This window comes from Glycine soja, chromosome 11, assembly GCF_004193775.1.
Source record: "Glycine soja cultivar W05 chromosome 11, ASM419377v2, whole genome shotgun sequence".
Classification (NCBI taxonomy): domain Eukaryota; kingdom Viridiplantae; phylum Streptophyta; class Magnoliopsida; order Fabales; family Fabaceae; genus Glycine; species Glycine soja.
The window spans coordinates 45,051,634-45,064,003 of record NC_041012.1 but is presented as its reverse complement, the minus strand read 5'-3'; the positions used below and the strand labels follow the sequence as shown (position 1 = coordinate 45,064,003).

The 12,370-nt window shown below is 32.8% G+C and overlaps 2 protein-coding genes across 2 annotated transcripts; one reads left to right on the top strand and one right to left on the bottom strand.

Annotated features, from left to right (window-relative positions):
* Window positions 1-571: 571 nt before the first annotated feature.
* Window positions 572-4,227, top strand: LOC114374366 (basic leucine zipper 61-like). Its single transcript, XM_028332004.1, has 4 exons — window positions 572-1,455; window positions 2,583-2,673; window positions 2,802-2,928; window positions 3,456-4,227. Exons 1-4 carry the CDS (start codon window positions 920-922, stop codon window positions 3,662-3,664), a joined length of 963 nt encoding a protein of 320 aa, XP_028187805.1. The 5' UTR covers window positions 572-919; the 3' UTR covers window positions 3,665-4,227.
* A 1,570-nt stretch (window positions 4,228-5,797) lies between these two features.
* Window positions 5,798-11,050, bottom strand: LOC114375565 (glutamate receptor 2.8-like). Its single transcript, XM_028333391.1, has 5 exons — window positions 10,787-11,050; window positions 7,994-9,240; window positions 7,567-7,876; window positions 6,851-7,248; window positions 5,798-6,535 (listed from the first exon to the last, which is right to left on the bottom strand). Exons 1-5 carry the CDS (start codon window positions 11,046-11,048, stop codon window positions 6,146-6,148), a joined length of 2,607 nt encoding a protein of 868 aa, XP_028189192.1. The 5' UTR covers window positions 11,049-11,050; the 3' UTR covers window positions 5,798-6,145.
* Window positions 11,051-12,370: the final 1,320 nt, after the last annotated feature.

The window sequence follows — 12,370 nt, the reverse complement described above, 5'->3', positions numbered from 1 at the left end:
GCCAGCCGTGTCCATTAATCCGATCCAAAAATGGTAATAAAACACATAAAGAAAAGATGATTATGCATAGAATAATCAATTGAACGGTTTTGATGGCACACTGACCATGTGAAAACCAGAAGGCCAAGCATTGATTGTGGTCCCATTATCCCAGTGTAATTAAAGTGCTGTATGGATAGGACACAACACAAGAGGAACTGCCACACTCTCTAGACCAAGCTTTATAGGCAAAGAAAGGGGTAAAAAAATTAAAAATAAAAACTACCCAGGTTAAGTTCTATAGGGATGAAATGAAATTTTTATAATATGGCGGTATACAGTATCATGACATGAGCCAATGGATGCCAAGTGAAGGGGTCACATCTGCACGTGGTTGCTGATTCCTATAGTTATTAAACAACACTCCAATTTTCCCACTAAAACCGTTGAGTCTTTCACCAGCTAGCTGTTGCTAGCTGTCTCTAATCCCCTCCCATGTGACCCACCTCTCCTTCATTCTCATTCTCTCTCTCTCTCTTACAAAAACAAACATTACATTAACACGTACCAAAATCTAATAAAAGGGAGGGAAAAAAAGGAGCTATAAAGAAAGAAAGAAAATAAAAAAGAGAAAAACTTTATGGCAAATGAATAAAAACACCATTATGAGGCTTTACATGGCACAATGGCATTGCCTCTCATCATCTCTTTAATACTATCTCTCTCCCGCTGGTTTTAGAAACCCAAGAACAAGATTTTGAACTAAGATTTGCGGTTGTTTGTGTGTTGGTTAGGTTGTTGGGATCTCTGTTGTTCCTTTTCTCTTTCTCTCTCTATTTTCTCAGACACACACTCTTAGATACACAAAGGCCATTATACGCAGTAGACACAAAATTTCGGTATCTCTCTATATTTGGGGTCACACGTACATACATAGGTAATGGCACAATTACCTCCTAAAATACCAACCATACCCCAGAATTGGCCATCTTTCCCTCACCAAAGGGTACCCTCAATGGCCAACTTCAACCCCACAACCTCAACTACCACCGCCACTACGACTCCCCCGCCGCCTTCATGGGTCGACGAGTTTCTCGACTTCTCGTCGGCCCGGCGGGGGGCCCACCGGCGATCCGCCAGCGACTCCATCACATTCCTCGAGGCGCCTTTTCTCGAGGAATGTCGAGCCGGATTCGACCGGCTCGACGAGGACCAGCTGATTTCCATGTTCTCCGACGACATTGCTGCGGCGTCGCTGCCGCCGCCGCCGCCGCTGTCGTCGGCGTCCAACCCCTCCTCGCCGGCCTCCGACCAAAACAGCAGCGAGGAGAAGCCGATGGAAATGGCGCTGGACGTGAAGCCGAAGGCGGAAACCCTTGAAGAGGAAAGCTCGTACAAGGATGAGGAGGCGGCGCCGCAACCCTCCGCCATCGCCACCTGCACTGAAACCGTTGTTGATCCCAAGAGGGTCAAAAGGTACTCCTAATCACACCAAATATTAATTATTGTTATTGCTGTATAATGCATTACTATTTTATACTGTATTTTATAGTACTTTAATTTCCCACCTCCCATGCACGTACAATTAATGAAAATGATTTTATTTTTTAGATAAACTACTTGTTAGTACTTAGTAGAATTCAGGTGTATATTAATTACTAATTTATTTTATCAGTAGAATAAAAAAAATTAAGATATTTATAATACTTTACCTATTTTATTCAATCGAGTTAAAACTCTTCACATATTAACTAACAAATTTATTTTTTGAATTTAATTACTTTCACTAATAAAAAATTACATATGTATGATTTTTAAGATTTTTAATGTAAAAGTGAATAAATTTATTATAGATAATAATTTATTATTAAATAATAATATTGAAATTATCTTAATACATAAATTATGTACTCTAATTTAATTTAACACTTTGAATAAAAAATATTCATAAATTTTACTAAAAAGTTTGTTAAGTTAAAAGTACATAATTTACTTTCATGAGTTTAAATAATTGGTTTTAATCGTCAAAAAATTACTGAGTGATCTATATATACAATGTCTTACACATTAAATTTTAGTATGGAGTTTTTTTAATATTAAATATGAATAATAACTTGTTTAGTAGCAAGTGGCTTGCTGTGTATGCTACATAATTTTTTGATCAAAGACTCCGTTTTTTAATAATAAAGAATAAAGAAATACATTATCAAATTATCATTTTGATGAGTACACTTTAAAATGAAATGCATTATAAAAAAAACGAATATTGTGGTATTTATAATTAACTATATCTAGCTATAGTTTTCCGGGAGAATAATTTTTTATATATTTGGATTAAAAGCCAATTAAATGAGTTTTGATAGTTATATATTTGGATCTAACAAAATTAATTTTATAAAACCAATTAAATGAGTTGGTTGAGTGCAGAAGTTAATTATGTTCGTCCAATTATATCTCATGTACCCGTTTTCCTTTCAAGCTACTTTGACTTAACCTTATAAATTAATTAAGTGATTGATTTTATATACGTACAAGAATTAAACTTGTGTAGATATACCAAACTAAATATAATTTTTTATTGTTATGATTTGTTTGCAAACCAGAATTTTGGCTAACAGGCAATCAGCTCAGAGGTCAAGGGTAAGAAAGCTGCAATACATTTCTGAGCTTGAAAGGAGCGTAACAACTTTGCAGGTGAATAAGTTTAATTTAATTTTCATAATATATATACACATGCTGCACCAAGAACATAAATGTTAAGTAGTACTAGTAGTAGTATATAAGACTTGTGCTAATTATGAGAAATGTTAAAATTAATGAAGACGGAGGTATCAGCATTGTCACCTCGAGTTGCATTCCTGGACCATCAACGTTTGATTCTTAATGTCGACAATAGTGCCTTGAAGCAACGCATTGCTGCTTTGGCCCAAGACAAGATTTTCAAAGACGGTATAATGCTTTGTTCTTTTTCCTTTTTCAAATATTTTCTCTTCCATCTTTTTTTTTTTTCATTTTCTTTTCTATCGGACTCAAACTTATTCTCTTATGACCACTATTTTACAACAATTATCATAAGAACCAAGACTGTCATCTTTAATTTATTTAATGCAATCCACATGTATATTTCGAGATTTTCTTTTTCATATTATAATATAATATTATTGTGAAAAGATTATTCCTTCTGTTACAAGTGTGAATAATAGTATATAATACGTGCGTGACCTAACCAACCAGACGTAAGTCATATATATCCTAAGATTCTTGATCTTCATATATATGTTGATGTTGATATCTAGGTTTGAAATCTTCCAGAGGGAAATTGCCTAGGCAAAAGCATATATATATTTTTTAGAAAAATGAGAATTACAGTATTCTTTCATTCCATCTTTTGTGGATTATATACTGACCTTTGGAACTTCCAAAAGCACACCATGATCATGATTATTGAGATAGGTATATATTTTTTTTACTCTCAGCTCACCAAGAAGCATTAAAGAAGGAAATAGAGAGACTAAGGCAAATCTATCACCAACAGAACCTACAAAAGATGAACAACAATCTTCAACAAACCACACCAACATCACAGCCACAACAACAACCAATGCAACTTCATCATCATCAGCAGCCGATAGCAGTGTCTCAACCATTGGGATGCAAGGACAACAAGGAGCAGCTCCTCAGTTGAGGGGGAAGAGACAAGGAATAGTGCTGTAGATGGATGAATGAATGAATGTCCCTTCATGCTAACTAGAAAACTTTCACGTGATGTGTTCCCCATCAATGTTGTTGGTGTGGGGGCACCCTGACACAGTGATGGGGGTTGGAGGGTAGGAACTTCACAAGTGGATTAATGCTTGAAAATAGGTTGGAGATTTTTTTTTTTTATGCTTTCAAGGTGAAGAAAATTGGTTATATCTTGGGGGTTGGATTGGGATTTTGGGATTTGATGATTTCTTCAGATTACACTTTTTTTTTAACATAAAAATTATTCTCAATGATTTTTTATTTTGTTGGGTGGAATAAGGGGACAAAGCATCGTGGTTTTGTATTGGGTATGCATGGGAGCTGTCAGAGAATTATTTTTCTCCTTTTTTTTTTTGTTTGGAGAGGAAGGGGGTGTCTGATCGTAGTAGTTTAATTTCTTGTTTTTCTTCGTTTTGGAACTAATTGTTTGCTATTTTGTATTTTATTTGGATGAATTGTACAAAATTTTAATTAAGCCAGCTATAACATTTATTCTTCTACACATGGGGGTTGTCTTCTATGTAATAGTAGATTTTTAACATAAAATTTCTCGATCTCAATCATCGTTCGAGCTTGTGGCAGCATATATTAATCACTTATATTAATTTAAGAAAAAGATCAAACTCGAATAATACTCAAATAATTTAATCTTAACTTTAATATATTAATCACTTATATTCAATCACTTGGTTATAATATTTATTTAAATTTGATTGATGTATTTTTATTAATTATAGTATTCTTTTATGTATCCATTTTATATTTTATATTTATAGTTTCTAGTAATATCCATGTATTAGTCCGGCATGTTTACTGTATCAAGAAGTGTATATATAATATCCCTGTATTAGTCCATTAATTGGCAATGAAATTAAGAAATTCAAATATGCCAAGTTTCTTAAATGATTTGACTGTTCTTCAACAAGGATACGATGAACTGAAAATGAAGGAGCTTTAAATTAACAACAAAGGAACACGTTACAAAACAAATCATAAATTGGATCAACATGCTCTTAGCATCATCATGCAACAATGGATTATGAAAAGTTTTAGAAAATTTCTAATGTCTTTCAAAAAAAAAAAATCTAGTGTAATTAACAATTGTAAAACAAGCTCGATAGATTCTTCTAGAAATTTGAATACTTACACATGAAGAAACTTGAAGCCAAATTGGAAGTAAATGATATTCTCAGTTAGATTGATAAAGATATAAATTATATTTGTAGTATGCTAAGGAATCTAAATCAAGTGAGTTTTTTTTTTTAAAAAAAAAATTGTTTTGAGTGTTTAAGTGTTTGTCTCCTCTTTCTACTTCGCTTATTTACTTCAAAATGATTTTAAGAGCTTGGTTATTTTGAAAATATTTAATTCAATCGATTTAATTTCCAAACTCATAAAAGGCAACTTGATTCTCAAGATGTATGAGAAATTAATACTAGAAAAAGAAAATGATGAACCGAAATAAAAAATTCCAGTTAACGCCAAGAACTTTAAATGATTTTCTGTTAAGGCTTAAATATCAATGCCCCAAAGCCAGTGCTTATAGGGTGGTTTTGGATAAAGACATGTTCAATCCATATAAAGGAAGAGATAAGGATTTCTTTCTTTCTTTTCTGTTTTTTCAGTAAGAGAGACAACGATTTTTAAGTGCAGATAAATGCCGCTAATGTATACTTTTTAACTTAATGGAAATAGACAGTTGACTTTTAAGGTCAAATACACTTTAATTCCTTATAGTTTTGACCACCATATATAGTTTTTATTCGACTATGACATGATGCTATCTCATTAGTCATCAGAGAGTGGGTTCAAGGAGAAAAACAAAAATGCAGCAAGCACTCATCCTTTTTACCTTTTTCAGGTACTTGGATCATTCTCACTGGTACTACTCTGAGAGTTTCAGCTTTGTACTAATTTTTCAAAGACAAAAGTTAGGGTCATAGAAATAATGATTGTTTGAACTTATGCAGCCAGCAATAAATCATTCATTACGGAAGATAATGATTGTGGAACTTGGAAATAAAGCAGAACAATCATGATGGCTTATCTAATTTTAGAATTTTGGAAAGTTTAATTTTAAGAGCTGAACACAAAATTATATTTGCTTTGTTTGGTTTAGTAGGAAAGATAAATCCATCGACCCCCCTCGTTTTTGGCTTTGGCTTGGACTACCAAACAATCATATTACTAAACCAATACTACAGTTTGTAGGAAAGATTATCTTATTATCCTAATTAAACTTCAAATTATTATTATAAGAACTTTAAGGGACATTGATATTTACAACACTATTTTTTTTCATATAGTTTAACCAAACATACTAACTAATGCATTGCTTAGCAAATCTATCAAATTAAGTTATTTAGCAATAAGGTGTTAGGACCACTTTCCACTCCTATACCAATTGTAACCTGCTACATGTTTAAACTTGAGTTGGAGTAGCATGTGTGGTTGGAGAGGTCATAGGACTTTCTGTAACATCACTAACTTTTCTTGAGATTCGCCTCTTTGCATGGCCACATTGTTCAATGATCATCATTGGTAGTCTCCATATTGTTCTCTCTTCATGGTTTGCATAACTTCTGCGAAAAACATAAACCAAGAGAGCAATAGTTGATGTGCCTGTTGTCAATATGAAGAGGACCCAGAAGCTGTTGGGGCTAAGACTTCCAGCTTCTCCATCTAGTTCTGTGTCTTCACATTGCTCTGATGCAAGCATTTTGTTCTCTAACTCACGTACCCTGCCAGTTTCAAATAAATCCAGAAGGGCTTTGTTTACACTTGGAAGAAATGGAGACCCCCTTGGAAATGCCTAACACAAAGGCACAAAGCAACACAAAAAAGTTAACTTCTAACTGAAGGAGACTTAGCTGGTTAACCACACACTTTTTAACACAGTCTTTCTAACACACTCTATAATTGATTAAAATTTATTAAAAATTATAAAATTATAAGCGAAACTAATTTAATAAAAAGTGAAATTTACAAAATTTGTGATTTCTAATTAATTTTAGTTGATCAATAATAAAGTGTATTAAATAAAGTACGTTGGAGAGTTTGTTACTAGTATTTCTAAGGAGTAGCAATGTAAGAATAGATAGAAGTTGTAAGAATTGTTGCATCATACAAATCCAAATCCTCCAATTTTATACAAAGGCCCGGCTTGAATAAACTCTTTACAGTACTTCGCAAGGAAAATTTTGGCTGCAGGAACTTCAAGAAAGGCAGCTCCTATTTCTTTCCTTCTGAGAGCTTCAGCATACTCTTCAAGTGCTCCAAAGTGCCTCATGTTTGCAGGGTGGAACTGTAACACTTTCTGCACATAATTTTTCAAAAAGGATCCTGTACCATATCCAACCTTGATGTTGCTATTCCGTAGCTGATCGATATCATCTATGGTAGGTTCAAGCCGTTCAGCAGTTAGCATGCTGGCAAGGTTAGCTGTGTAAGTCTGTGTTATGATGAGTACCACAAACAACCAAACCACCATAGCCATCTTTGATAAATTGCTGTGTAACCTGTCCCCTATGTTCAGTCAAATGAACTAAATCAGAATTAGCTTATTAATATAAAAATGAAATGATAGCAGGCAAGTATTTGGTCATGTTTGGATAAGTTTTTTCATAAGCAGTAGTAGTACAGAAAATAAGGAAAAATCAAATAAACTTGTCTTGTAAACTAAAATTAACTAATAAGTTAAAATCAACTTTTCGAAAAAACTAAATGATTTTAGCTTTTTCAAAAAGTTAAATTTAACTTAAAACTAATTTTAACTTATGTAAAAAACTTATTTCAATTACTTAGGGAGAAACTTATCTAAACAGGACCGAAGTCTCAAATTACCATCTAACTTGATTAGAGGGGTCAATGCCAACCAAGCCATGCTCCCAGTTTGATTCAACATGGAACCTCTAATTTCAGGATTGTGGCGTCTTTCCAACATCCATAGAATAAAGCCATTGTAGATAATCATGGCCAATATTAGAGCCCACATAGTCTTTGTATAAGGTTTCATAAATAACCAAGTTCTATGTGCTAATTTTGATTTAAGTGGGACTACCATCACCACTCCCGGATCAGTGTATGGCTGAGTGAATTCTGCGTACTGATATCGATATGAGATTATTGTCACATCAATTACTGCATCGAAATTCTGCTTCATGCATAGACAAGATGTAGAAACAAGTATCATGAGCCAGCATTATTAGAAAAGATTGGTACATGCTAACCAAGAAGACTATACATACAGATTATAATTGATAATTCTTACCTTCAAATAGACTTGCTTCACCAAATTATCATATGTGTCATTGAAAGGGTAGAATTTGTATGGCAAATGATAGGGCAACAACTCCATAGTTGATCTAAAAAGATCAATAGTGAATCCTTGGAAGGTGCTAGTATTTTCAGTTTGGTCTTGAATCACATTTATAAATTGTTTCAATGTGGCCAAAACGGGGACACCAATTCTTAGTGGTTTATCACTTGTTGGCGGGGTCCATCCTCTTGGATTTCCCCAAGGTCTTCCTGGCCATAAAACTTGTCCTAGTTCTTTCATTGAAGAATTGAAAGTAGTAGCATTTTGGCCTATATTATTTGAGAAACCTAGTCCATCTGACCAGAATCCCACTTCCTTGTAACCTTTCCCTATCACATTGGTGATCTGAAAAGTATTCGAAGGATCTAACTTCTGGTCAGTGAACTGAATTTTTCCACTTAAGCCAGTAAAGTTGTTAAGCAGAATGTTGTCTAGCAAAATTTGACCACCTTTATTGTCGGTTTGGGTCATGGCTAGAGCAAGAGTCCATGCAGCATCATAAGCACGTGCTGCAAATATCCCAGGCTCATTGTTAAATTCTTGAGGGTTCTCTGAGCTAAACTTTCGGCGAAATCTAAGGTAGAAATCTTCATATTGAACCCCTATTTCTGGGAAGTAGCTCTTAACTCCAATTATCCCTTGCATGGAGGATATAGTGGATGCTTTCAAGGAATGGACAAGACTTGTAAAAGGATCAGTGATGATCCACACATAGCCTTTCTCCATCATGTTCAATTTTTTTGCAGTTTCAAACAGGTTTATGGCCAAAGAAAGGGACAAATTAACAACAAAGACTTTGCAATGACCTTCTCTAAGCTTCTCAAGTTCTTGGGACAATGAAGAGGAAATTAATGGGATGGGCAAAAGATTGCTTATTTGCACACATGCTTTGCTTAGAGCTCTATAGAGATGAGATAACATTCTTGTGGATGAAGAATCCCTATCATCATAAACTATGTTAACATCGTACCATCCAAAGGAATGAACAATAGCTGCTACTGCTTTCATCTGCTTAAAGTGATTAGGTGAGGCTTGCACAAGGAATGGCCACTTCAAAGTTGACCAGTTTGGAGTTGCATCAGCTAGAGATAGAACCGGTGTCATGTTTTGGCTGCAAATGTCAGCCACCAAAGTTGTCTCTTCCCATGTTTGGGGTCCTATTATTGCTTCCACGTGCTTTGTATCAATAAGATCTCTAGCTGCAAAACAAAGGTGGAAATTTATAAAAGTAGCTTCTTAAAAAAGTTTGGATCAAGTACAAGAAAATCCCAGTACTACAATACAATCCTATCCTTCTGTAACCAATCTATATATTACTGCTGCTGACACATGAAAAGGGCCATTTTCCCTGCCTAAATTATTTACACTTCGGTGAGAGATTAGCCAGGGAATCAGATGCCTTTGCGATTCCGTCTCTAATCAGCGAGGGATTATAGACGGAAAATTTTCCTCCCTAATACGCGAATTTCTTCTAGTAAACAGAAAACTTCTGATACTCAAAACTTTCATTGTTTTTATCAATAATCAAATGATGATATTTTGTAAACTAATTATTCTAAAATAAATTGTGCTAATGTCTGTATGACTGTATAGGACTGATGTAAGAGTTGTTCGGAAATTTTTTAGCCACTAAAACCCATGTTGACTTTTAATTAGAGGTGGATGAAAGCAAGCGTGGCTGGCCCTCCCTCCTAAACAAAATTCTTTACATTTTGTATTGTATGTATGGATTATAACTTTTATATGATGACAAACAATTTAATTTATAATATAGTATAATTTATTAATTTAATTATTAATTACTATATTTTAAATTTGAATATTTAATTTTTACTTTTAAGATAGAAAAATTCTCTTAATGCATTCCATTTCTCTATGTATTTCATGATTTATAGTAAGTATCTTCTATTTTATCATTTATTACTTTTTTCTTAAATATTATTGATTAAATTTTATCAATCCTAATCTATCGTTTTAATATTAAAATTTAAATCTATAAATTTACAGTTTATTAATATGAATTTTAATATATCATAACTAATTAATTATTGATTTACACAGTTTATTTTTATAATTATTCTGTATTTTCAATTGTTTATTAGTTTAATTTTGCAAAGTATAATAAAATATTTATTCTTGACAACGAGGCAACGAGAATATTTCTTACTATATTTCATTCTTCTTTAAATAATTAATAATGGTATTTTGGTTATATATTTTCTTATTAATTTCAATTTATCCTTCTAATTAATGCACAAAAAACTTATTCATGTATATTAAAATTTATTTAATCTTTTATTTCTACGTTCTTTAATTAAATTTCTGTGTCTGTGGGTTGTCTTCCTTCATGAGGGGCTAAAACATTTTTTTCTTCTAATTATAGTAATTAAAGAGATTAATTTTAAATTTTAAAGACAAAAAATAAATTAGTTTATCTCAAATTTAAAGAACTAAAGTATATTAAAGTTATTTTATATTATAAATATATAGTTATCAAACTTAAATGTATATTATATTATTTTCTGCACAAGATTTTAATGTAAAGGAATAGTAATTCTATTAGAAGTACAGAATTAAAAGTCTGATGTGCATACGATATAAAAAAAGATGAGTAATTTTCTTAAAAAAAATAAACGAGTGATGAGTTCAATTATTGGTTCTTACATATGAAGAAATATGGCAGAAGATGTCAATCCCGAATGAGTACTTAGTTAAAAAAAAAAAAAAACACTGAGGATTGTAAACCTGCAAGAGCAGCCTGAAGGGGATCCCCATGTGAGTTCCTTATCTGAAGATCTAGACCAAAGTTTTGATTGCTATATTGATAGAAATCCTCCAATGCCATCTTAATTGCCACTATCTCCTCTTTACCGTTGCGAGATTTGTTGTCTGTAATAACTCCTATTGTGTTTGTGCCCATCACATGCGTGCCATCATCAGCTGCTACATTTCTTAATGCAAATTTTAGCATGCTCATAAAACATAGGAGAGGAACAAACATATGCATGCTGCCCATAATAGCAAAATACAATGACTATAGCTAGTTGCTCACCATCCATACCATATATAGGCACAAGAATTCTAACATAATTAAAAATTACAAGTCAACGTACGGCTAATTGGACGTCTTTTACCCTCTATTGGTTTCGAGTCAAATTCCAAACTTCTAGACTGAAAGAAGTTTGACGGTAACGAGTGAAAACATTACCTTGATTTTTAAAATCCTCATACAATAATAGTTGTTGATGGCAATGGTTGACACTCAAAAACTTCCTTTTTAAAGAATTAAGGGATAATTAAGAAAGCTGCCTCTTAAGGTTAGTGAATTACCGTTATATTCTCAAAAAAATACTTAGGTTGAAGTTATCCTAGGTTAAGATAACATTATTGTAAAGACAGAAGAAGCTAAAAGAATACTTGTTATAAAAAATTTGTTTGGTGAAAATTCTTCAGGTTGAAAGATTATATATATGTAGTTTTTGGTTATGACAAGTGAACTAATATAAACCTATATATGGGTGTTATCAGTTTTCCCTATTCCTTTATCCTTCATTTGTTTTGTGGATGATTCTATACGAAGTGCTTTTAAACGTAACAAAAATCATTATTTGTAAAAGGTTTTCAAAAATACACAATATTCACAATTCAAACCCTTCATTCTTGTGTGCTCTTTGTTATTTCAACTTATGCCATTATACTAACTTAAGGTGCCATTGTTGTAGGTCAAGTCATTAAGGTCCAATTCAACGTGCATTATAGCAATCTTAAAGCAAGGCTCAAACTGGCTAGCACCACACTCTAGGTTTGAGGACTCAGGGGCCTATTTCGTTAACAAGCCTACACCATATGTCTTCCATACCATTCTTCATCATGCGCCTAAATCCAATAACCCTTGGCACTAATTAATTCTCTTACGAAAAAGGTTCTGAAAGATTCAACTAATTAAAAGACCTACATTTTGCAGAAATTACTTTCATGACGTGTGCGCAGATGCCATGACAATTACTTATATATTCACAACTAAGTCCTACATATATATATCGCACCTACCTATAATTATCGATAAACACAATTATCATATAATGTTACTTTGCTAGGTCACACATTAATAAGATATTGGAGAATCTTTATATGTTCCCATCACCTTCCTTTACTCTGAATTGACCTCTTCATCATCACTGACTTGAAGAGTATCTATTGGGATAAAAATCCTAGAAACTTAACTTGATTATAAATAATAAATTTAATTCATGTTTCTTTTATATATATGCCAAAAAATATACTAATAACATTTGTAGTAGTAGTTATAAAAATATTGAAAAGAAACAT